The sequence below is a fragment of the Maniola hyperantus genome, chromosome 4 (genome assembly GCF_902806685.2).
Source record: "Maniola hyperantus chromosome 4, iAphHyp1.2, whole genome shotgun sequence".
Classification (NCBI taxonomy): Eukaryota; Metazoa; Arthropoda; class Insecta; order Lepidoptera; family Nymphalidae; genus Maniola; species Maniola hyperantus.
In genome coordinates this window covers 9,525,449-9,553,103 of record NC_048539.1, presented here as the reverse complement: position 1 = coordinate 9,553,103, position 27,655 = coordinate 9,525,449, and the positions used below count along the sequence as shown (strand labels likewise).

At 39.8% G+C, this 27,655-nt stretch overlaps 1 protein-coding gene across 12 annotated transcripts; it reads right to left on the bottom strand.

Annotated features, from left to right (window-relative positions):
* Positions 1-432: 432 nt before the first annotated feature.
* On the bottom strand, positions 433-27,294 carry Rim (Rab3 interacting molecule). Of its 12 annotated transcripts, none has more exons than XM_069498363.1 (22): positions 26,863-27,294; positions 22,685-22,889; positions 21,824-22,316; positions 20,971-21,056; positions 18,688-18,904; positions 17,974-18,138; positions 16,843-16,976; positions 15,981-16,226; positions 15,261-15,398; positions 14,826-14,984; positions 13,734-13,808; positions 12,958-13,054; positions 11,142-11,272; positions 10,568-10,679; positions 9,045-9,231; positions 6,991-8,663; positions 6,557-6,703; positions 6,244-6,385; positions 3,379-3,541; positions 2,676-2,873; positions 1,785-1,919; positions 433-736 (listed from the first exon to the last, which is right to left on the bottom strand). In XM_069498363.1, the coding sequence occupies exons 1-22, from the start codon at positions 26,970-26,972 to the stop codon at positions 734-736; spliced, it is 5,016 nt and encodes a 1,671-aa protein (XP_069354464.1). In that variant the 5' UTR covers positions 26,973-27,294; the 3' UTR covers positions 433-733. The 12 variants fall into 12 exon arrangements, with proteins under 12 accessions (XP_069354464.1, XP_034824037.1, XP_034824039.1 ...); XM_034968146.2 differs by lacking the exon at positions 20,971-21,056 and adding an exon at positions 19,352-19,887; XM_034968148.2 differs by lacking the exons at positions 6,244-6,385; positions 20,971-21,056 and adding exons at positions 5,597-5,711; positions 19,352-19,887.
* Between the last annotated feature and the right edge of the window lie 361 nt (positions 27,295-27,655).

Here is a 27,655-nt window from a genome sequence, read left to right as displayed (position 1 = left end):
TAGGTTTTATGATGGGTGAATTTGATTCTACAAAATGAATCTGATTCGATAAAGTATTGCAATCCTTTTCCGCAGGGTATATTATGAATAGGATGGTACTAATTTGGAGCGAGACCAATAATTAATCTATAGGTTTACCGTTAAAACCACAATTTCACACGTTCGGGGCTCACTATATTTTATAAACAATCATACGCCAATTTATAATTATATACGGCCTTGTTGGGTCCATCTTAAACATTGTACAGAAAAAGGGAGGTAGGTACTGTGAATGTATTTTTAACCATAATCTTGGAACCATAGTTTTCGATATGTATCATAGTAATGTTGTAGAATCATCCTACTTACTGGAGACTGGACATTATAAACGGGTTTGGCCCACTTCGTATTAATTTCATATGTATTGTTTATTGGTACAGGAAAATAAAGATAATCTTTATATTTGGCTTTTAATACTTAATTACATAATATTATTGAGTACACTATACATTTTATTTTCTTGCTATAAAATGCTATCTATTCAAAACTCCGGTAGGCATTCCAAAAGAAAATAAAAATACAAATAATTTACATATAACTTTCGTTTTATAGAAAAATTTTCCTATGTTCGAGATATTTTTGCAGTTTATTATGATATTAAAGCAGTATCACTAAATGTATTGTTTGGACAAAGTTAATTTTTATTGTGTTTCATATAGCTTCGTCGAACACACTAGCCACTGCTGCACCTTGGTTACTGAAATAAGCAAAAAAAACATTCATTACTATTTTTACAAAATTTTAATGAAGCTACATGATTACTCGCATACCCACATGCGAGTTATCAATAATTTGGCTGTTTAAAATCACTATCACATACGGACCACTAGACAATGCTCACGACTTCGTTCGCATGGATTTAGATTTTTTTAAATCCCGCGGGATCTCATTGATTTTTCTGGATAGAAAATTGCCTATATCCGTCTCCGGGATGCTAACTATCTCTGTACCAAATAGATGCTGCCCACGACTTCGGCCTCATGCAATTAGGATTTTTTAAAGATTCCGTGAGAATTCTTAATTTTTCTGAACCAAAAGTTAAACGGATGGCTTGTGAAAAGCTAGCAAACGAACTTACATACTTTCGCATTTGTAATAGAGTAGCGACTCGCCCTGGCTTCGCACGGGTGTTAAGGTGTAATCAAAGTAGGTATCATCATTTTATCATCAGGACATACCTATAGTTATTACAGAACTTCTATAGGTACAGCTTTCACCCGCGACTTCGTCCACGTGAACTGCAGAATATTATGTGACCTAAATTCTCCAGCGTAGATCCCGATCCCTTAAGGGTATTGGGATAAAAGTATAGGACGTAGCCTGTTACTTCTATGTATATTATGAGAATTTACATTAATTAAGTGGCACTGTATGTATTGTGGTTCTAGTAAGTACCTACAAATGTTCTTTGTTGTAGTATTAATAGGTTTTAAGGTAACAGAGCCTGGCTCTGACTGAGGTGAGAGAGAGTTGGACTTAAAATACTGCTCCAACTCGTACCAAAGATTGCGAAAGTTTCATCTAAAAGGGTTCAGTGGTTTTGTCGCGATGCGTGTACAAACAGAGGCTTGTTACAATTTAATCATAGGATGTATAGTCCGCGACAGGTTGACATGGCAGTCTGGTCGGGGTATGAGGCGGGGGGACTTCCGCACACCTGCACGTCACCCGCGGTCGCTCGCACCGGGTAAGCGTACCTCGAGCTATCTCGACCAGTCGCGTACTATAGTTAACGATTTAATTACCAGTGACGTGGTTCCGAAGAGCTTGTACCATCCGATGACAATGTTGGAGAGGTTAAGGTCGTCCAGCATGATCTGCGCCACGCCCATGAACACTTTTTTACCCTCAATGCGACCATAATCCCCCCACACTGTTACCTGCAAAATTAAATATTATATCAGTTATAACTTATACCTATTATTATCTAAAAGGAAAAGCTGACTGAGTGATCTATCAATGCACTGCTCAAGCCACTGGACGGATCGAGTTGAAATTTGGCATGCAGATTAGCAGCTATTATATGACGCAGACATCCGATAAGAAAGGATTTTTGAAAATTCAACCTTAAGAGGGTAAAATAGGGGTTTGAAATTTACGCAGTACACGCTGACGAAGTCGCGAGCATAAGATTAGAGAGAAAGATTAAGAAACGTTTACGCCTAGCAAATAGCTGATAACTAGATGGACGGGCTATACTCGTAAGCTGAGTTATTTTACTACGTTGTTACGAGTAAATTAGTTTTAACTTTGAGTAATAAGTAGACCCTGGCAAAAATATTGGCAAAGTGCTGTAACCCTGCAGGTAGGACGAAAAAGGATAATTTGTTTATGAGAATGAGTTTTGCAATTACACGATAATATGATGATTATCATGATCAACCGATAGACGTCCACTTCTGGACATATGCCCCTTGTAGGTACTTTCACACGCCACAGTCTTGCGCCTCCTGAATCCAGCGGTTCCCGGCAACTTGTTTGATGTTGTCTGCCCACCTAGTGCGAGAACTTCCAATGCTGCGCTTTCCGGTGCGAAGTCGCCATTCTAGCACCTTTGGACCCCATTGCCATATCAGCTTCTCAGCCCACCCAATGAATAGCATAGTAGATAGTAATCTAAGATTCGATATACGTACTTGTAGAATACATCCCTTAAAGTTTTCCCTGAAGGTGAGTGTTTGTTGGTATAGTGGATCGAGCGTTCTTCTCGCGGTGCTCGTCTTCGCCTTGGCAATGCAGCGCTTGCCACTCACTAAGTATACTTTGACGTAGGGTGCCGGCAGCGTGCGGCTACCTTGCCTGGCTTGCAAGCCTCGCGCTCGAATCACCTCCACCTGGGATGACGAGTAACACAAAATTTTATTAAAACCGCCTTTATTCATAACAGAGCCTTAGAATATAGGAAAACGTGAACATTAATCTGTCGTGTAATTGAGGCGCGATACGCTCATGGTGCGTTCCTATTGGTTGACTTTGGTTAACACAACGACGCAGTAATTTGCATCTTTATTCGTATACAGAAACGTAATATGCGCTACCGAAATGCCTTATGAACTAAATAGGTGAAAATAAACAACCCTGTGTAACCAACCAACTAAATATGTATACTATGATAACTAAGTATAACTTGCTCTAAATGATAACTATAATTTGCTAGTAACAAAAAAATGTTTTGTTATTAATTGGTTGGTGTTCCACAGGGTGCACTTATATAACCTATACTAATCATACTTTATTTCAGTCACACGTAACAAAAAATATATCTAGCATGCTAGATAGATACTACATATTTTTGTTAATTAATGACTTTTAACTTTTCCTAGCTAGCCTTGAACTTACCTCAAGAAATCCTTTCTGATAGCACATGGAGAGTTGAACATCGCCCAAAGTGGGTGCGCCAAGGAGCTGTCTACCGACAAGCTGTCCTGGGCCCAGCCCATCAATGAAATCCGATAAGCCACCTCCATCGGAAGACCCTGATCCTCGCATTCCAGGAGACCACCTGAATTTAACATGAAGTTATTTTTGAAACTCGTAAGATTTATGCTACTAACAGTTTTAAAAATAGTAGAGTATAATATTTTTTTGAGCTTTTGATATTTTATATATTATTTAATTTTCAACTTACCTGCACCAGTAGAAATAAGATTTATGATAATATTTGTATTATTAGCATAAGCATCAGACTTAATGATTTAGTAGTGGAGTGAAGTTTGAATTTTATTTAGTATCTTTAAAAGCATTGATTAACACTGCGTGAAATAAATTGGAAATCTAAGTTTATATAGAAAACCGAAACTATGAAAGATTGATTAAATTATTGTTAACAGAAATAAGAATAAAAGGTAAAATAAATAAAACTTAGATTTTCTCGTGGTAGGTTAATAATAATTTAGTAAGGTTTTAAGAATATAATGTTGAACACGACATTGATACAATAGTGAAGAAAGGGGGCGGTAGTCTTCGGATGCAACGAACAAAATTAGGTTTTATTAAAACGGTCCCTTAACATACTTACTTATCAGGAGTAAATAGTAGGTACAGAAGGCTATATCTAGAAGTCGAATCGATCAATAGGTACAGTTAGAGATTGAATAGAGTAATAAAATATTTCATACCAGCGCGCTATAACTATGGTTTACCTAGCAGGTACTTGTAGCCAATCAGTTTAATAAAGTACCTACATAATTAGAATTTCTATTTTTTTTTAAAGAATTGTTGGTAGGACATCAATCACCATTGGGTTTAATACCCACCTGTCTTTAGTTGATCTTAGTTTTTCTGTAGGTAATATTTCAATTTTGTAGGTAGGTAGCTATTTAGTCATTTATTTTATTTAATGCATTCCAATATAATTACAGTAATTTTTATTATACAATATCAATATTGGAATCCCATTGGGGCACAGCAATAGTTCTCAGATGGCCGTGATTGCACTTTACTGAGATTGCACTTTTTCTATTATGTGATCATTTTTTATATTATGATTTCTTCATCAGAATTAAAGTTCGTAATCCGTTGAAAAGTAATATGTTTGGTGTAACCTTCTGAATAAGTACATATTAGTGTCTATATATATATACAAAAAAACCGGCCAAGTGCGAGTCAGGCTCGCGCAACCAGGATTCCGTAATACAGTCGTATTTTTTCGACATTTTGCACGATAATTCAAAAACTATGATGCATAAAAATAAATAAAAATCTATTTTAGAATGTACAGGTAAAGACCTTTCATATGATATCCCACTTGGTATAGTTATCTTACTTCGAAAATTTAAAATACTAATTATTAATTTATGACCACAATTTAATTATTTTTGTGTGGTGTAACCACAAATTCACGGTTTTCAGATTTTTCCCCGAATGTCAGCTATAAGACCTACCTACCTGCCAAATTTCATGATTCTAGGTCAATGGGAAGTACCCTGTAGGTTTCTTGACAGACCGACAGACAGACAAACAGACATCAAAGTGATCCTATAAGGGTTCCGTTTTTCCTTTTGATGTACGGAACCCTAAAAATTATTACTTTAAAAATAAATGTAGTTAATTTATCTAGAATAGTTGTAGGTATTGTTTAATATAGTACCTATACACCTAAAGATGAAGTGTTATAAAATTTTGTGATACATGCATGAAAAGTAACATAATTTATGTGTACATTAAGTGTAAATGGAATACAAATGATCCAGAACTGAAAGGTGCAAACATCATTAGGCTTTCAGGCAACATTTAGTAACCCACGACATTCGTGCAGTGAAAACTGTAAAGCGCCTTAATATCAGCAATAAATTCGGACATTTTAATTGCTTACTCTTAAAAACCGTCAAGAGCGCGTTCACGATACCTCGTAATATATAGACTGAGTGCGTTGCCTATACGTATGAAGACACGTGTGCGCTGGATAGTATAGAGAGTGAAGTAAAAACACCAATACAAGACGGCGTCATGCGTTCAAGACGAAGGCGTAAAGAGGGGTTCAGAGGAGAAGACGCGAGCAACATCGATGCACACACAGACGGACTGCAAGGAGAGAGCGGGCGAGCGAGCGACTTACGAGGATCCCTCCGAGCTAGATATGGAGACGAGGCTGGTGGAGCACACCTCGTGCGAGCGCTGGAAGGACGTGGTGGCGGGCCCGGAGCGCTTGCGACGCGCGCCGCTCCCGCCCTCTACGCGAACAACGCGCCGCGCGGGCACCACACGGTTAAATACCCGTCATTATGTTACACACACCAATATTATTAAAATCTTCGTTGACTTAATTAATACAAATTAATATTAATAAATCAAATTATTGTAGGTAAATATGTATGGGATAATTTAATTGCCAATCGTTGTGGCACCGGCACATTTAATTATGCAGAATTTAGGTATGTATCATATCCACACGTAAATATTTAAGTGATTTGTCGATTGACATAATTTTGATACTCGCTCGCTTTGTGGCCAATTAAGTACATTACACTTAAAAGCTCTACATAGCCGTCTTTACAAAGCAACATTGCACATGTATATCTATAGTTGTGGATGCTTGTAGCATGCTGTGTTATTGCATACATTCAGTTGACGCAAGATTCTTGAAGTTCACTATCAGGTTGACTTTAAGTTTAAACGAATGAGTACAAATCAAACATCGCGTCGCGTGATACCGCCGGAGCCCCGCACTATTGTGTCAATGTTAGGTGCGAGAGCGCCGCCAACCTTTCATCGTCGTTTTCGCTCGAGGCGGAAGAGGCCCGTGTGACGCCAGTGCCTCTCATTTCCCCGGGCACCACTTCCTCACTGCGTTGAACCGTGAAAGAGTTTTTTCCACGTTTACCGAAACCTAACCGTCTTTTTCTCCCTGTCGATCATTGGAAGTAACTTAAATAAATCATATTTATTTATAAGTTTTACTATTGGCTAGATAATAATCAGAGCATGCTATCGCGCTCCATGTTTTAGCGGAAAAAGAACTGAAAGGATTAAGGTGCTTACTTATTTGAAAATTCAGTAAATAATTGTTTTAATTTACCTGTGGCCGAAAGTTGGGATGTAGAGTTGCTTTTCTTTCCCATCCCAGGACCGAAGTAGTCTCTTGGTTCGGCTTTTAGGAGGGCGTCGTCGCTTACAGGCTCTATTTCATTAGCTCCACCAAGCGCAGTATCGCTGAGACTGCCGTCTTGAGATATATTTAATTTAGTTATTAGCTGTTATTTTAGTATGAGTCAAAATACATTGAAAATTAAAATATATAATTGAATGTTATCCCAAAATATTTTCGTCAGTTAAAACAGTAAAATTAGGTACACTATCATTGTGTTGAATTTTTGTTTAGATACCTCTATTATTTTTCTGATTTTTTTATTCAATTTTTTATTGAACCACCAATAGAATCATACAAAAAATATTTTTAATAAATTTTTTATTTTAGTAATTTTCTATTGATGTTCAAAAATAGATATTTACCTGCTTTTTCGTCAGGAGGAGCATCAGCATTGCTAAGACTACGAGTGAATTGTCCGCGTCGAGATTCTCGCCTTTCGAGCGGCTGCTGTTGGCTATGATTCCGGTCGTTCTCGCGCCCTCCGTAGTCATTGCTGCATTCCAATTCAGGCGAATTGACGATTTTGATCCGGGTGTCATTGGTTTTGGCAATTGGTGAATTATGGCGCTCCTCATTTGGTATGTTGGGTGTTTTCGGTTCGTCAGCAGTAGTGAAGTCAGCAGCAGCAGGGAGATACGTCGTCGCTTCGGTGGTGTTATGATGTGTGTCATCGGATGGCAAGTGCGGGGCGACGGATGTGAGCACACCACGGGGCGAGCCGAGGTTCGTGGGAGAAAGACCGACAGACAAAGAATTAGCCATTTTACTATACTCTTGATCTACGTGATTGGTCGCAGCGTATGAAAGTGATTGAGAGTAAGCGTTGTTTATGTAAGGTGATAATGGGGGTTTAAATGATCTATCTAAATTAGTATGGTGAGAAAAGGAATTTTGGGAGTGATATCCATTACATGTTGGAATTTCAGAAACTTTATTTACAGACTGCCTTTGCCATATCCCTAGTTCTTGATCTTGATTAAAATCTTTTTGCTTTAAAGATTTTTTGCTATTTCTGGAAATGTGCATTTTCTTAAACATAGCATCACTTTCTTCTGGTGTTGATGGTATTAAACGACTAGGTGATGTTTTGTAATGCCTCTTAGATTTCTTATTAAATTCAGTTTTCATACATTTTTCATCATTGAACCCGTCATATAATATTTCAAAGTTATTGGATTTTAAATCTAAAGACAAGACTTTTTTGCTATGTACATTGTTACTTAAACGATAAGATTCAAAACTATTATTAGCATGTTTGGAAGTCTCAGCTTGCCTTTCGTCTAAATATCCATCGATATCAAAACTATATTGTCTATCAAGATTAACATGTATTGTTGTTTCGGCTATACTATCATCACTAGCATAACCGTGGAAGTGACGGTTAGTTTCTTCTGTTTTCTTTATTTCTGATAACTTGCTGTATGCATTATTGGCACATGTATCAATAGCCTCATCGCAAATGTAAGTTTCTGGCAAAGCTTTAGTTTTTTTATGACATCTTGTGTTTGATAAATGCCTTTGACGGGCGATTCGCGAATTTTCAATTTCATTGTAATAGTTACAATTAACATCATTGAAAAATTCGTAATGGTGACTAGACTGTGTTCTTAATTTCCTTTTTGTTTGATGCTTTTGACGCATTTTTAAAGGTTTTTCTTTAGTAACACTGATATAGCTTTCGATATTTTTTAAGTGTCTAGGCGTTATACTTTTAAAAATGTCAGATCCTGAATAGAAATCATAGTTTTGACCGGAACATTCAGAACAGCTGCTACTTCCTTCATAAGCGAGTAAGGGTTTGGAGACTTTAGGATAGGCACCAGCAGAATGACTGCGGGAGAGTATACGTCGCAGACGGCGGGCGGGGCGTGCGAGATGTGTCGAAAACGTTGGAGACATAATATTGGTGCTCCGAGATTTTGCAGTTTTACTAAAAATCTCCCCAACCGCCGTCTTATCGTAATAACATTCAAGGGCAGGGGCGAAGCTTGCGCAAAAGGAAGAAGTGCTGTAAACGGGAAGCGTTTGCATCCGGCTGTAAAGCATGGAAGCAACCAATAATGAACAGAATTCACATGCATCGTTTTTTATCACGTCATACAAAACTAAGGCCAAGCTAACATAAAATCAAAAATTATATATAGAAGATGAAATGTTTGTCAATTGTTTTTTTATAATTTGTTTTTTCTGTTTAATATCTAATTGCATACAATAAGAATTAAACAAATTTTGAGAATTTTAGGTCCATAGTACGACATAAACTTAATTAAATTTTCATATTATTCAACACAAGGTAACAAAGGCAATTTAAAAATGTTTTGATATAGGCTAGGGCATTACCAGGTTAGGACAGTCATTATAAATTTATAACACAAAAATCGGTGTAATTTGGATTGATTACGTATGGTTATATCACCTTAGCATCCTCGTGGGACGTGGCCGTTCGGACTGCGTACTGAAAGCACTAGAGGTGACGGAAGCGACGGACTCGAGGTCAGAGTCCGCGGCCGCCGCGTCCGGCGAGAGGCGGCGTCGCGGCGCCCAGCCTCCGCCGCGCGCTGCCAATTCAGAGTCCGACAAACCCGCATAGTGTCTCTCCCACCCTAGATCATTATGGATATTTTGTTTGAACAGTCCACATCCCATAGGATGGCTTCAATTTTGGCAACGAATACACTAAATATACCAAAAATTTAGCCAAAACGCAGAATTAATTGCGGCAAGACCTATCAGGGCATGAGCGTAACTAGGAAACATTGTGGAATGTCACGCGTTTTAAATTTGCTTCACTGTATCGATTTAGGAGCTACCAGTTTTTATAAGCCTTCCTCAATAGCTACGTCCATGTCTAGAAAGATGTGCATTCAAAATACATAATAGAAATGCAAAATTAAATTATTATGGGGCCTAAAATGTTTTCCTTAATTGTTCAACGTAATATAATATAAAATCTAGAACACAATTAACATCTATAAAAATTATGCAAAGTGCAAATCTAGTCCGCTAGACGGCTAATTTGTTAGCAAAAGCAGTGTTTCTTGTCCAGTAAAATATAGACTTAGACCGAAACAACTTTCTGGTAAAGTGATGTGTTTTTTGAATAACAAAATTGACTTTGTAATTTTCATACAATTGATACTTTAATCCATGTTCGTCAATAGAAAGTGAATTTAAATTTCAGCCATTTCCTCAAATGCTATAACTATCTATCAGCATCTTATCAGCATCTATCAGTCAGTTACACCCACGGTTCTTACTTCAGACATTATTGAATATTGTCTGCCAGCCTTATTTACATAGCGACATTGGGTTAAATGCAGCGTTGCCAGATTTTTTTTCGGGAAAAGCGGGATTTTAAAACCGTTTAAGTAAAAAAGTGCGAGTCAGACTCCCGCATTGGAGGTTCCGTACTCGATTAGGTTTTCGTCATTTTGCACGATAAATCAGAAACTATTATGCATAAAAATAAACGAAGGGTTCCGTTTTTCCTTTTAAGGAATGGAACTCTAAAAATGCGGAATTCTTTGGTCGAAAGTGAGTCTTACCTACTAAAAAAAGTATATATAAAATCAGTAGATTTTAAATACATCTTTTGATTTCAGTTTCAAATTAAGATTAGGTACGTGACAATTATATAGCCAAAATAGCCAAGAAATGTATTTTAATGGAAGTACGTCACTTTACTAATAACAATAGCTGTCTGGTATAACCCTGTAATTATGCAGTTGGTTTTCTTCGGGTTACTAACTAACTTACTCGGTAAATAATCCCCGAAAAGTGTGACTGCACCTGTCCTACGCGGGACATTTAATTTTCATTTATTTTGTAGATAAAAATCGTGACGTCCCGCCAAAATCCTGACGTCTGGCAACGCTGGCAAATGGCGCTTTTCATTTGACGATGAACTCTATTTGCAAGTGAGGGTATGGGTGTATTGACCTTGTGGCGTGCTGCGGTAGGTGAGTGTGGCGCCAATGTGGTGCGGGGCGATCCACTTACGTTCTTCAAGATCCGCTGACACCTGCGCGCGCATCGCCCGCTGCCCACTCTGCTGCATAAAGTTTATTATCAGGTGGATTGGATGAATCGACCAGCTTTACATTACTTGGTGAGCAAACAATCCAAAAGAAAACGCACAAATCGTGCTGTATTTAGGAAGCCTTTATGCATAATTTATACCTACTAATATTATAAAGAGGTAAAATTTGTAAGTTTATTTGTAGGAAGTTATCTCTGGAACTACTGAACCGATTTTGAAAATTCTTTTACCAGTACACAGTTTCATTATTCCTTAGTGACATAGGCTATATTTTATTTTCAAAACATGAGAGATCCCTACGAACATTGTAATAAGCTATCCGTCCGAAACCGGGGCGGGTCGCTAGTCTTAATATAGAAAATACAATAATGTTTCATTCATGTGTACCATTTCAGTACGAAATACCAAAAAGAATATTTAATGAAATCTTCTTCTCGTTTAAAGAATTCCAGGACATCCGTGCGTAAAACCTACCTGGTGCGGTATCTGGGGCAGCTGTCGCTTCTTCGGACTAGTGGTGGGCGTGGCGGTGGCGGATCGCGACTGGAAGCGCGGCGCGTACGCGTGCGTCGGCAGTCGCGATGCGTCGCCTCGATCTTCGCACACTGAAATATTAAGCGTACTCTGCTTTCTGGCTCTTTAGTGATGCTGTGAAGAACATAATACTTCCAAACTACTTCAATGATGTCACAACATCTATTACGTAAATAAATTCAAGAATATGACGTACTGAAGTTCTGTTGGCAAAATTTAATATTCCAATTGGCAACAAAGAAATATTGATATGAGCGTAGTCTTATCTCTGATATTCGTATCCAACGATAGGGCAAAGTTGAAACGACAACATTAATTCAATCAAGCTGCTCTATTTAGGTATATCATTTCATACGGACAGTCGCCAATAGTAGTAGAATTTGCTGAAAATACAAACATTTATAAGAAACTTACGAAGGTTGCCTTTGAAAGATATTATTGATTAGAGCGGCATGCAATAATATACTTAGTGAGTTCATTGAAAATACGTTGCACCCATAATCTCCACGTGTAGATTGATGAGTCCAACGTATAGCACAAGTCTAGTGGTCAGCGTGCTCAGGTAGAGGACGAGGGCGGAAGATGCGTGAAACAAAAATGATAGGAAGGTAGAATAGTAAGTGGCAGTAAAGTGGTGATGATCGCGATACGTGCAAGTCGCGCGACGATGTGTTCCGTGCGGGGTCGGTACCACGTCCGTTAGCCCCATCCAGGCGCAAACATAACACTCAACGACAGGTACTCATGGTCGAACTACCCCGCTAATATTTTACTCATTCATTTTGCGGCATTTTTATATACATGGTTAATATACAAACGGTTTTACATTTCGAAAAATATCTTCTTATTTATATCTTAGTTTATAATTAATGATGTATTTTTATACTTTTGTCACGCTCGGATTGCGCGCCTATCTGATGGAACTAACTCTAGGACATAGACATTATAACAAGGGAAAGCTTTAGGCTGTATTATGTTATATGGTGTAGGTTTTTGAATAGCTTTATTAGCTAGTTGAATTCAAAAGATAAAGAGATGAAATCAGATTAGGTACAGATATTACGTTCATCGAGTAAACGAGTAAATAATGTAAATTGCATGCAACACATTCATCAGATAGGCTAAGAGCCTCATAAACTTTCTCCGCGTTTTCAATTTAATCTGTTAAATGTCTGTCCATTACCAAACGTCGATACAATACAATTGTTATGATAACCGCAATCTTTCCTATTGGATGATTCTTGCAATTCTGATTTCTTAATGTAACAGCTATAGCAATAAGTTCATCCAATAGCAATGATTGTATAGATCACATTTCACAATGCATAAATCAAAAGTTTGGTACAGTACTACTACTTTTATTAGTTGCATCGCCAAAATTCGTTTGGGCAGAAAAGCGCAAACGGCGACTAAAACACATTTTAAACACAAGAACAACAGAGACTCTTGCTATCTCGCTCATAATTCGCGCGCACTAAACATGGCTCGTAGGTAACAACCAAGAGCGGATGGACGCGCTCTATGATTGGTTGAGATATTATTTTCGCGCCATTCTAAAATAAGAATTCTGCGCAGGTACATCCAGTATATATAATGTACTCTGTAGGTACATCGGCATAACTTATAAAAGTGGTAGTACAGTAACACAGGTTGGTTTTTAGACATAAATGTTCAAAGACGTTGAGGCGCTTGATTGCAATCCAGAAACATGACTGTATAGTAATTATTGTCGTTGGTTGCATTGTGTTGTGGTAACCTGTGTAGCGCGGCGCGGAGCCGGGCGGCGACAGCGAGCGACGCGGAGACGCGCTGCGACCGCCGGCCGCCGACTGCGACCGTGCTACGTAGCCACTCTGTTGTAAAGAAACAACTTAATAATATATATATATAAAGATAATAGATAGAAGATAATATATATATATAATAATAAAGATAAAGAAGTAGTGGTCTACTTTTGCTAAGAAAGTTCTGAAGAGCGTTGCCATAAATGCAAATAACAGATCCACCACTGCTTGTAAGTTTCGTCTGGTAGTCTAGCGTGTCTTTTTTCCTAGTGTAAGTACTCGTACCTAATAGTAGTTAGGGGGGAAAGTGCAGTGTATGTAGCTCCATATAGAATTTTCTGCATGCTTTTACCGTATTGCTAAACTAGCTGACAGACCCCCACGACATCCTCGGCGTTGATTTAGGTTTCTAAAAACCCCGTTGGAAATTTTAGATTTTCCGGGATAAAAAGTAAGTAGTCGATGTCACTCTACAAGTCTTTTGGTAACCAAGCAAAAAGTCTTGTCGATCCGTTGCTCTGTACAACATGATTGAAGAATAAACCAACAAACACGCTTTTGCATTTATAATATGGGTAGGTAGTGATAAGCATCCTGTTCCTTTTGAAGTTATAACTTTACATTACATATTTTAGGAATTTGCGAAATGTTGAATTCAATGCAAGCTTTTTAAAAATATTAAAAAATATACCACCTATATTGAGTAACATACTAAATCTAATACTTACATCTTTAAAATGGCACTTACCCGTTCTCTAGACGTGCCAGTTCTGACTCGACCAGCTGGCGACATGTCTCGTCTGCTGCAGCGTGTTGCTTCGATCTATAAATCATTATTATTTTAATTTGTTTTCTTTGTATTTGAAAAATAAGTCGTAACTTATAAAAAATTAAAAGACTTTTCACATTTGAAAATAGGTGCATACAGCCGCCATTTTGATTTAAAAAAACGGCCAATTGCGAGTCAACTCGCGCACCGAGGGTTCCGTACTACAGTCGTATTTTTTCGACATTTTGTACGATAAATCAAAAACTATTATGCATAGAAATGAATAATTTTTTTTTGAGAATGTACAGGTAAAGCCCTTACATATTTTGATACCCCACTTGGTGTATTAATCTTACTTTAAAAATTGAAAATACTAATTATAAACAATAAGTTCATGAACACATTTTAATATTTTTTTTGTGATGTAACCGCAAATTTACGGTTTTCGGATTTTTGCCGTTTACGCGTGCTAAAAGACCTACCTGCCAAATTTCATGATTCTAGGTCAACGGGAAGTACCCTAAAGGTTTCTTGACAGACACGACAGACAGACAACGAAGTCATCCTATAAGGGTTCCTTTTTTCCTTTTGAGGTACGGAACCCTAAAAATATGGCGAATGTTAATCGGGATGACATAAGCATATTATAACCCTATGCATCCGTGTCTGTTCAGACATTAAGAAGTTATCCATACTTCTAATCTATACTAATATTATAAATGCGGAATTGTGTCTATTTGTCTGTCTGCTAATCTTTCACGACCCATCCGTTCAACCGATTTTGACAAAATACAGTACAGGTACAGGTGCAAGCTATCTCTATACAGGACAGGTACAGAGATAGCTTGCATTCCGGGAAAGAACATAGACTACTTTTATCCCGGAAAATCAGTGAGATCCCACGGGATTTTTGATAACTTATATATTATCCTTGCAGACAAAATCGCAGGCATCGTCTAGTGCTGGAATAAAGAGCTCACAGACACTCTGAAAACACTATACTCCTTTTTTTGGACAATCGTGTGGTGTGATTTAAATTATGGATCTCCATCGCAATAACAATCAACTGACCTCATGCGGAAGCGGTGGGCTGGAGCTAGAAGCCAGGCTTGAGAGCGAGTGGTGGCGGCGCAGGTCACACTCGCTGGGGGTGTCCGAGTCAGAAAGACGGGATGTGGATGTGGATGGTGGTGACAGATGCTCCCCATCTACATCGTCGTCCCGGTATCGCTGTTAGGATTAAAACACTTAAGTATTAATTTAATGAATTTATTTATTTCATACAGGACATCACTCAACGTGTGCCACTTATGATGTCAAGACTCTACCATCGGTTCGGAAAGCAGATAGCTAAAAGAACCCTATGATCAATAGTGGATGCATGTTGGCTGTTGATGATAATGATGATGATGGTGATTTGGCGAACGATGTTTAAACTGTTAGATGCTTAGACAAATAAACAGACAAGCTATTAAAACTTTATAATAATAAAAAGTAGAGACTTACGCTATATCCAGGTATTTCCTCGTGTGGTTTTAGTATGTACCAGTTAGGTTCGTGATTCATCATATCGGTGTCCAGATCGAGCAAGACTTCGCCCAGAAAATCATTAGGACCATAGCGATTCAAATCCCACACAGTGACCTGTGATAAAGTTTTAAATTAATAAAAGTACAAGGATGCAATTAATTATAATAATACTATATCTATAGGTTAGAAATTGCTTAGAAATTCTATTTGAAACACCACTGCGGGAGAACATCGGATAAAAAATAATTATAAATAAACAACGCGACGTCATACTATTAATATTGATAGTTAGATTATAGTAAGTATTTTTTTTATCCAAGGGAACTCTTCGATTTTCTGAGATAAAAAGTAGCCTATATCCGAATACGGAATGCGAGCTATCTCTGTAGTATGTAGGTATCAAATAGATGAATCCCGCGAATTGGGTTTTTGTTTGTGGAATTAGGTTTTCTAAATCCCGCGGAAACTCTGTAATATTGCAGGATAAAAAGTATCCTTTGTCCTACTCCAGGATGATAGACCGATTTCCTTTCTTTTCTTTCTATTTTTTGTACCAAATGTTGTTGAAATCGGTTAAATGAATGAGCCGTGAATAGTTAGCAGACATACAGACACACTTACATATTTATAGTATTACATTATGTTCTGTTAATTATAATTGTGCATGCGAAGTAAATAGAACAAATAAAATCTTACCTCCAGAGTTCGTTTTTTGAGGTCAGTAATTCGTATGCCACAATACACAAACGTTTGGTTCCACCTTGGTTCCAGTGTATTGGCGAGTGTTTTGGTCCGGCGTTTGCTTTTCTCGCTTTTGTCCGGTAGGAGGAAGATTTTGGCGTATGGACATCGAGGAGAGCCGTCGGTTCTAGGACTCAGGCCAGTCGCTGAAACCACCGTCACTAGAAGCTGAAGAGCCGTGATGTCGAAGCAAACTTTCAGCTGTTAGGAAAGGTAAAATAAGTAAATTAACATAAAAGCTTTTAAAGTAGTGTTTAATTTATCCACAATAGCAATATTTTTATTTAGACAACGATATAGCTATTTTATCGAATGATTCAGAACTTACGGTTATGTAACAAGAGTAAGTAAAAGAAATAGATACTTATATATTATGCTTATTTAATGCCTGTTTGGCTTAGGTCCTAGGTGCGATTCCCTGGTCAGGCTAAAAGTATTTTCTGTAAAGTACTAGCCCAGAGTTAGGAAGCTGGTGGTGTTTTACCCTCGTGCCTTGGAGATCACCTAGCTAGAGGATTTATTTCCGGTCGAGTCGGTTTTCCGGCCTATCGGCCTAGTGACATCTGCGATCAGCTATGCTAGTCTCCGTTGACATTATGCTAGTCATTGTTGTTTGGAATAAGTATGGTTAGTTAAATGGGGTTACCTGTATGGACGTTGCGCAAGGGTGGCGCCGCGCCGATGTGTCCGTAAGACATCTCGGAGCCTCCCAATATACGCTGAGTGGATTTTAGATGTCTTTTGTAGATGTCTTTTCTAGAACGTCAGAACTTTGGTATCTTAAGAAGATTTTATCCCCGTTAATAAAAAGGGTTACCTGTATCCGGCCAGCAACACTGACATGGTGGTTGTGACGCGCGGAGCGGCGACGTGCGTGCATATCTGGTGAGCCCGGTGACGTTACTAACACGCTTGGTTTCTCGCACCCACCCATTGTTTCGGTGTACAGCTCTAAAAACAGATATTAGTTTTAAAAAAAGTCACCATTATGATCAACCCATCACTGATGATCAACATCATCCACTACTAAGAACGAATGAGAAGGATTTAGGTCATATAGCCTGTGATGTCAGACTTCAAACACCTTTGAGAACGGTATGGAGAACTCTCAGGCATGCAGGCTTTCTCAGGATGTTTTCCTTCACCATTAAAGCAAGTGATATTGTAATTGCTTAAAACGCATTTAACTTTAAAAATGCTACGGTAAGCTAATTTATTGTCATATAGGGCGCCGTAGCTCGCTACGACGCTGCTACGTGATATGACTTCGACACTTGTGGCGTCGCTGCTACGACTTTGCTACCCGGCTGGTTTACATAGAATGAATATAATATTATACATGCTTGTTTACTAAAACCTCAGTAGCTCATAGGAACTGGTGAGCTGAAATTCTTTGTTATCGGATCCAATTCTTTAAAGAATGATATCAGGGGTAAGAGATTGCTTGTTAATAAAAAAAAGTAAATGACAAAAAAACTTAAAAAGTTGTCAGCTTTTTGTTTTTATTATGGAGTGGACCATAAAAATCTGTTTTAATGTTTAAGTATTTGATAATTTTATTTTCCAAAACTGTGAACGCAATGTCGTACATTGCTACGGCAAAATCATTTGATATTAGGGTGCCGTCGGTTGCTACGACACCGCTACGCGATACGCGGCAATATTGTAGCAATGGCCTCGCTGATACGACATATAAAACTTGTTTATTAAATTTTCAATAGCTCAAAGAAACTGTGCGAGTGAGTAGTGACCCACGAGTTCATAAGCTTTTATAAATTAAGTTTTTATTAAACCCATGCCCATTTAGTTTCTACACGGCATCATACCGGACATAGACCCACTCTAAGATTTTGGAAAATTTCATGAAACTTTAAAACCCTGAAATTAGCGTTGACAGTTACGTTAAACTAGTGAGATTAAAATTCGAGGTTCCGAGGGACAGGTCAACCTTTATGTGTTCTCCATGTCTGCGCGGGCGGGCGGGAAGGCCCCAGTGGGCGGGACACCACGAGCTCGACATGTGAGTCGTGCTTGCTGTTGGCGACTACCGCCGCCACCTCCTCCGCACTGCGCCCTTGCAGCGGCATGCCGTTCCAATGCAACACCTCGTCTCCTGTGCGGAGAGGAGATGTAACATAAACAAATTATTGTCTAGTAGCTTATTGCAACGCTATCTGGTGCGACGGTTGACTAGTCAGAGCACGTCTAGAGGCTATAACACGCCACAAAATAATAATTATGTTTTTGCAGGTTTACGCGTAGTAAACTAATTTTTTTATCAGAATATTTTTGACTAGTTTTAATGTTGACTTGATGCTTCTTAGGGAAAAATCCTAGTTAATATTATAAATGTGAAAGTTTGGATGTTTGTTACTCAATCACGCAAAAACGGCTGAACGGATTTGGATGAAATTTGGAATGGAGATAGATTATACCCTGTATTAACACATAGGCTACTTTTTATCCCAGAAAATCAAAGAGTTCCCGAGGGATTTTGAAAAATGTAAATCCACGCGAACGGAGTCGCGGGCATCAGCTAGTAATATTAATAATGTTACAGATGACCCACTGCTATAGGACACGCGACGCGACATACATCACACTACAAACACGGTCGGTCAGGTTATCGATATGTGGTCTTAAAAAATAGAATGATACTAACCTATTCTAAGTTGTCCCTCTATGTCTGCGATTGAACCTTTCTTGACTTTCTCGACGATAGCACCGCGCGTTCCATCCGGTAGCATTTTCCCTCCGACCACCTTTAAGCCGAGAATCGCGGCCGAGGAATGTGAACTGCCCTCTACCACACTCTTGCGTAGAACCATGTGCCCAATCATACGCGTTCCATCAGTTGAAACTTGCCAGTTCAGTGGAAACTGTTAGCAACGATATACGCTTAAATAATATGGTCGATCAAAGAGCTTAAATGTTTGTGACATAAAAAAATCAGCAAATTTGGCTAGAAGTGTGTCGCAATGACGAAAGTGCACACTCAGTGGTACTAGGACGATTCATGCCTGCCAATGCAATCATGCTACAGCCAAACACAAATATGCCTAATCGTTAGCCCATACATAATACCTACCTATTATAATTATTTTTAACAATGTATAATAACGATTCATAAGTTACCATGATAGTCGTATTCTATTTTATAATCTTATAAAACGAAATAGTATTTTGCATTCTCAACCAATATATAATTTTAACTTTGAATATGGAATAAATAATTGTTCTTATTTATGTGAGCTGTTAATCTTTAGTTCAAAAAGCAAGCTAAGAGGTACCGTTAGAATGAAAAAAGTGCAATGATCATTATGTACCTTAGGGCAATCGCCCCTGTTCGAGTCTTCACTGGAAGTAAAAGTGCTAGAAGTATCGATGCCTGAGTCTTTCGTGGCGGAGTCTTGGCTGGTCTGGCGCTCGGCCTCCCAGCGCAAGGAGGCCCAGTCGTGCGGGGCGCCCGAGGCGTCGCGACCGCCTCGAGGGAATGTCGCAGCACCTTCGTGCCCATCGAAGCGAACAGTTTTTTTTCTCCTTTCGGTGAACCGTCTGTTATCGGAGGAGTCTTCCCACAAATAGGCACTCTTATATACAGCACGGTCGACTCGCGGGCCCCCGTCCGGCACGTAGGGGCGCAAGTAGGAGCCCTCGCCGTCGTCGCGGGCGCGCCAGCGACAGTCCGTGGCCGAGTCGAAGCTGCGGCCGCCGGCGGGCGCCGCGCCCGCGTCGAACGCTCCGCGCGCCTCCGGCATGTATGAGGCCGGTGAGTGATTAGTCAAATTGTAATAATTGTTGGCAGCCACGTTGGTGCTGCGGAGTTGCGAGTGCCGAAGAGATGAACACGCTTCGAGTTGCCCTAAGAATGACAACGTATAAATGGCAACGGCTCGACGCGGTTCAGTTACGACTACCGCCAAACGACTTGCGCGCCCGTACGCGCCCGGAACCGACTCTTTTGTAATTACGTAATAATGATACCGATTCACTTATTTAACGTTAAATTTTGTTTCAATTCCGCATATCTATTTAATTTCATGAGAAAGTCAATCTTATTTTCAGTTTTCCTGATTTTTTTTCATTTAACATATTTAGAACCTACTATATAAAGTTCAGCCTCAAAACAAATAAATCGCAATTAAAGCGGTGATCACGCGCAAGCGGAAATAATGTGTGATAAACTTATTGAAGTTTCACTATAGATACAAGAACGGTTAATTACAAATACACGCCCATGGAGTCTATTAAAAAGGTAGGTACCAAGAAAGTACACTTCTTTTCGCCCAAACATGCATTGCTTGAACCACAATTAGATAGTGCTTTGTAATAATGACAGGAACAAATCTCTCCGTTAAAAGAATTATTGCTTAAGGTAGAAACTGTGGGACATAATAATTGTTCTCGTTAAATACATAACATAATTTTAAATTCATAAGTAAAATAAATTAGAAGATGTTGTAACATTAACTGTGCTGACGGTAAAAGCATAACTTAGCATTTAAATGAATTTTAAATTATAAAAAAATATAGTCGTCCACAAAACAAGCATTCTTGATGCAAAATGTATGGAATCTCTGTCGAAATCAAGACATTAACTGGTTCAAGCAATAATAATAAAATGGCAGAGGTACACTTATGTTCCGACAGCTGCGACTTAAATTGTGTACCTACTTTAGACTTAGGTACTCTTAAACGAGTAAGTTATGGTAAGTAATCTGAAAAAATGTTAACATCCATGTACGTCTGCCTGGATAGATGATTGGTATGATAACAAATGTCTCAAATATACGAAGAAGGATAGAAACTCAGTTAACAGCGATCAAAGGTTACCGATCAGAGAAGATTTTATAAAACGAACAATAACAATTAACAATATACTGAAACATCAACAAAATTAGCTTAACTAGTTACAACGCATCATTTCCCTGAAATTCGCCCTCACCGATAAGAATTTTTTCATTTTCTCATCTAACATCGCTTGGCGCTGGTTTCTCGTAGCCCCGGGAGCGCTCCTATCTCTAGCAACACCTGCGAACAGTGCATGGCGAGATGAGGGTCGGGCACGCGGCGCGGCGCGAGGGGCGATGCGGCGCGGTGCGACGCGGAACCGGGCGCATAGCAGAGGCGCGCGAGACGCTCGCGGCATTCGGTATTTACTTATTTTCAAAAACTTTCAATAATTCATATTTCTTTTAAGTTTAATTTAATCAAGCAATACGTTTCATTATTTCGTTCAAACATCAAGCAGATGCTCTTTATCTGAAAGAAGGTATCTTTTGTAAAAAAACAACAAGAACACATTTTTAAAAATTTTGGAGTAATGAAGATTTAAAATACTTACATAATTATTGTTCTCTCACACATATTATGTACTACATGAACAGAAATGATGTAAACATAAAGTAGATATGTATATGTACCTATGGATAAGTTTAGGTGCTCTAGAGTTAACGTTTGTGGTCATTAGCTTATACTATCTCTTACTAATTTAAATTACCCTGGGGCTAATTAATCGCTACAGAATTAACAAATGAAAACTTCTATACCTCGCACGGAACACCTTAAACTGTATCGCTAAAAGATGTTGAGGGTTAATATGCAGTAAAAATAGTTTTTTTTTAATGAATGGAGACATAGTTTATCCCCATAGTATTGCCAGGTTTATGTAAAACGTTTATTGCGTGTTGTATAGTGTAGCTGTCGTGTAAGTTGACAAATAAAAGTTGCTCGGATGGAAGGGATCGGTGACGACACGGGGAGAGTGGGAATGGGCGCGGGAGAGCGTGCTCACTCACCACGGTCGCGGTACTCGTCGTTCTCGTCGGAGATGCACTCGGGTACCTCGTCGTCGGACGAGGAGGAGCGCGGCGGCAGCGGCGGGTGCGCGCCAGGCGCGTGCGGCAGCAGCAGATGCGCATGCGGCCCGGCCGCAGGCATGCCCGAGTCCTCCACGCCGTACGCCGCTTTCTGTCTCGGATGCACGAGGTGAGGATGAGTTCGGGCCAGCCCTTCTAACTCCCCATAACACCGTGCCTCCTGTTGACTGTACTGCCGCCGCAGGGCACTCCCCGATCTTTGCAAAGGTAGATTCTCCTTTTCTGCGGCGCTATGTGCCCTCTCTAATTTCGGCCTTTTATCTAACGAAGTGTCCCCCTGAGGAGGTAAACCTCTCAAATCGGACTCCATTTGCCACAGCATTGAATCTTGACCAGCACTTTTGTGGATCCATTGGCCTGTTTTTGATAACAGTTCTTGTTTTTTGCGACAGAGTATGCAAACCCATATAACCTGTAAGTTATTATTACCTTAAATATCCTTGCAGCTATATTTTACAGAAAATAATACTGATCAGAGTTTAAAAAGTTGTGATGATTATTCAGGAGTCAGAAGTGTGAGTGCGAGGACACGGGACATTGCATTACAAATTATATTGCTTGATATATTTCGTTGATCTCTACAAGACGTGAAAAATTACAAATGCATGCACACTGGGGACTATTTAAATGAGTTTATGATCGAAAAATTGATTTTGTCAGTGGTACATACGTGCTTTCTAGGAATTATCTTGGAAGCCTTTGCGAGATATGTGTGAGGTAGCAAAGGTAAGCATTGAAGGAATCTCTAAAATGTTCCGAAATCTGAAAGTTGTTAATTACCTTATTGGAGCGTAAAGAGACCTTTCCACCACACCTCGCGCAGCACCTGACCCTGCAGTAGTGGCAAGAATGGCCCACACCGTCCGCGAACTTAGTCTTCAGACAAATGTGGCAGGTGGCAGCTAGCTCTACTCCGGCTGCTCGGTGCATTTCGTTTCTGGTACGAATAGTCTGCTCGAGCACCGCTACTTCGTCTTGTTTACGCCTGCCATTAAATAATTACATTAATATGGCTAATTCTAATATACAAAATCTCTAAACTAATAGGTATACAGTATATACTTACAGAATAGGTCTTTTAAAACTATATTTAACCAACTTCCAAAAAGGAGGTGGTTCTCAATTCGGCCTGTTTTTTTCTCTTTAGGTATGAACATCGATTTTTTCGAGGTTTCTGGACCGATTTGCAATATATTTTTTTAAATCAACAGAGGATGTTTCCATGATGGTTCCTTAAAGGTCTGTACGCACCTAAGCTGCGCTGCGCGTCACTGCACGTCGGGGCACAGAGCGTCAAAATATTATTTCTATCATTTTGTATGGCGCATATCGCACTAGAGCGGCGCTGCACAGCGCTTCACCGCGCGTTGCCGCGCGTCGCGGCTGGGAGAATATTGTGAAGCGCAGCGAAACGACGCGCGGTGCAGCGACGCTAGTGCGACATACCCAGCGGCGCGTCGCGTCGCTTCAGAATGCGTACGGCGCTCGGATAAGATACACGCGCATCGAGTTAAGTATTTAATGTATAGGCGTGATAGACCTCAAAATAAATAACGTAGTTTTAATTTTTGGCACGTGACGGGCTCTTAAAAGTATATCCTCAAAATTCCCAACCCCTAGTATGTCGGCTTCCACCCTTTCCCTCTTCAATGTCGCTCATCTTGCGACGTTGTTGTTCGTACGCGATCGGGCATAGAAGTGACGCGCAAGTGACGCGAGCTGCCGCGTGCTGCAGTTGTAGTGCGGTAGGTACCGTGAGCGGCCTGAAGTGACGCTTTCTGCAGTCGGAATGCAGCGACGCACAGCACAGCTCAACTGCGTACAGACCTTAAAAATTTCTGGATCCAAATCCTCAATCCTGATGCTGTAGGGTTACTGCCCACCTAAGTTATCAAGATTTAGGAAGCGTTCATAGTGAATTAATGTTGTAGGTACCAAACAACGACTTTATGCTTGGACTGCAAATCCCAACTCCACAACCCTGATGATGTAGGGTACAGCACTCCTAAACTACGGTGATTCAGGAACTGCGGATGACGTAGTATTATTTTTGGTGCCAAGCATAGACTACACCATTTAACTTCGGATCCCAACTCCTCAATCCTGATGCTGCAAGGTACTGAACTCCTAATCCGTGAGGATTCGGGAATTTCTGATGGTGAATTGATATTTTAGGTACCTATCAAGCAACGACTTCATGATTATACTCCAAGTGCGATCTCCTCAAACCTGATGATGCATGGTACAGCTGACTACAGCACTCCTAAATTATAGAGATTCATCGACCTCGACCTGTCACGTATTATAAGTAGCTGTGATAGATAGCATAGTGGTTAGGACGTCCGCCTCGACGGTTCGATCCTGGGCATCCTCTAACTTTTTGGAGTTATTTTAATTTTAATTTATTGAACCACCAACTGAATTATACAAAAACAAATTACACTATACAATTTGAATTATGTGCGTTTTAAGTAATTAAATATCTCTTGCTTTAACTGCAGCAAGGAAGAGGAAATCTGCACGCCTGAGAGTTCTCTATAATGTTTTCAAAAGTGTGTGCCAATCCGCACTTGGCTAGCGTGGTAGACTATGGCCAAACCCTCTGAAAGGACACCCGTGCTCTGTAGTGAGCCGGCAATCAGGTTGAAGTAGGTAAGTACTTATATTACCCACGTTATTAAATAAGTACCTACTTAGTACTTACGTATATTATAGGCTAGCAGTTGCCCACGACTGTGTCCGCGGTTTATGTGAATTTATTTTAAAATACATATTATACTGAATTTTCCAAGGAATGACGGTGAAAATCGTATTTCTCATCAAAAATATCGAAACACTTCCAACCTAAAAGTTGTTGCGAGGTGTTTCGATTATTTGATGGGAAATATACTAATTATAATAGGACGTGAACAAAACGTTGTGTTTTTACAGGAAGAGCAAAAAATTTAATGGAAGCTGTAGACTTGATCAAAATCACGAATTTTGGACTCGATTTTAGCACAATTTTATATCGGACTAACTTATGCTCGCGACTTCGTGATGTGATGCCGACTCAGTGATGACATATGGATCCGAGACATGGTCGCTAACTATGGGCCTCATAAGAAAGCTCAGAGTCATTCAGCGGGCGATGGAGAGAGCTATGCTTAGAGTTTCTTTACGTGATCAAATCAGAAATGAGGAGATCCGTAGGAGAACTACAGTAACCGACATAGCTCAACGGGTTGCGAAGCTGAAGTGGCAATGGGCAGGGCACATAGTTCGTACAACCGATAGACGTTGGGGTCCCAAGGTGCTAGAATGGCGACCTCGCACCGGAAGACGCAGCGTTGGAAGACCCCCACTAGGTGGACGGACGACATCAGACGAGTCGCAGGGAGCCGCTGGATCCAGGTGGCGCAAGACCGTGGCGTGTGGAAGTTCCTACAAGAGACCTATGTCCAGCTGTGGACCGTGGACGTGGTTGATGATGATGATGATTCCTTTCTTAGCGGACTCCTACGTCATAATAGCTATCTGCATGCCACATTTCGGCTTGATCCGTCCAGTAGTTAGAGCTGTGCGTTAATAGATCAGTCAGTCAGTCAGTCACCTTTTCATTTTATATATTTAGATTTTCTTTATGATCGAAATAATGAACTTTGAAGTCAATTTGCATTGGCAATTGCAGTTTAGGCCGTACTGCTTGGAAGTGAATTCACAATCTATCGGTATATTCAGTGGGCTAAAAACATCTAGATTTAAAAAAAAAAGCATAAGACCGTTTTGTTTTGCCAGTTCGTCATATTGACTTCCTTGTCCGTTCTCACTCGGTTTGCTATGTATGATAGCATGCAGTTAAAACGTATCGGTGTCGGTAGCTCATATTTAAATAAGAGTTTGCAAAGTAGACATTATTATGACCAAGTCTTTAATTTATCTCCAATATCAAAGAGCCCTTGCCCTCAGAAATATATTATAAGTACATACTAATAAAGTTAAGAAGATATTAGTGAATGCACAGACAAACGCGGATTGCGATTCTGTTTTATCCATTTTGAGATAGATATTTATTTGTTAAACATTCTTTATAGCTAGTGGTGTAAGTGCATGCGAACACAAAGCGGTCACAAGGCTTGCTTTAGTAGTGTTATGCAGCTCTGAAAGTAGGTCACTAAAATATCTTACTGCATCCACGCTCCCGCAAGCGTCTACTTAACGTCAATAACTAAGTATGTAAGTAGAAACCAGTGCAAATGTTCCGCGCCAAGTATTAAGTATATTATTATTATCTACTTTATATACCCCTTATATACTATGTTTCACAAAAAATTACTAAGTTATAACATATTTGTTGACTCAAATTACCTACATTGAAACTCATAAATAAATGACAGTAAACCTAGTGAGCACTTGAATATTATGCTGAATAATTTTGCAACTGGGGATAGGTAGCTGGTTATAATTTAATTATGTAGTTAAGGGGTGTTATTTAACCCTCTGAGACTCTCTAGAACACATCATGCAATGTATTAAAAAAAAGAAAAATCAAAAGATTGCTATAGGTATATTTTATTTACTTTTAGTAAATCGTATGAAAATTAAAGCTGTGTGTTTAGAACTACTCGTATCTAGTACCTACTGTGACAATTTCGTCTAAGTATTTTATACATACGTAATCACGACTGTGAGATCGCGCAGATGTGACACTGAATTCACGTCGATATCAATAAAGCTGAGTTATAAATATTCGGATTTCGGAACTTATTCAACTGCACTCATTTTTTCGATCGTATAGTAGTTTTATCGCAAGAACCGCGATAATGTAGGATCATTCCAAGTACAATAAGTTGGTTAAATTATAATAAAAGCACATTCACAACATTATCACATATGGTGCATTAGAGAAAGATGGCGAGCGGGGAAGGAGCGGGGTGGGAGTCGGTGGTGAGCGGCAGTGGAGGGAGGGTCGGGCACACCTCATAATCTCGTGCTCTCGCTGCTCCTCTTGTCGCTGGCGCATTATGACACCCTCGATGATGGCGCGCTCCTCCGGCGTGAGGTGCGACAGGTCCGGCATGTCGTCCATGGCGGGCGGCGAGCCGCGAGCGGTGCGCGGGCCCGCCGCGTGCTGCGGTGCTGTGCCGCGGCGCGACGTTCAGCGCCACTCGCCCCGGAGGTTTATTTAATAATGCCGGGCGGGCCAATGGCGCGACACCACACTGACGTCAGCGCGACTATTGATCCGCACACTCTAGGCCAACATTAGCGCGCCGACGCCGACTGACGCCCTTTCTCATTCCGATGCGTGCGCATCACTCCCTCGCAGACCCTTGGCGTTCTATTTATATTTTTCTTGCAACTGTAAACGAGACATTGCCACGAAGGTATTCTGTATTATGTAGGTACTTATGGTTGTGAATGAACTGTCTAAAATATTATTAATATTATATTGTTATCCATAGTTAAATTAATAGTATAGGATAGGATCAGTCGCAGTCGAGCGGCGGTGGTACGCATTCACCCGGTAGAAAGTTTACGTGTTCGTTATGAAAAAGGGTTTCTTGACCGCTACCCCATGGATATTTTTTTGTGCGGATGCGCATATACTCGTAATCGCGACATTCTGTCTTGTGCGTCGGAGCACATCCGCTAACAAGGATCGTTTGCAAGAGAATGAGTGGCAAACATATGAAGAGCGAGATGTACTTGTATCGTTTTAAAGCTGTTTTAGGGTAATGTGGGCAGCAAGGGTTTGGCGGGATGTTAGAA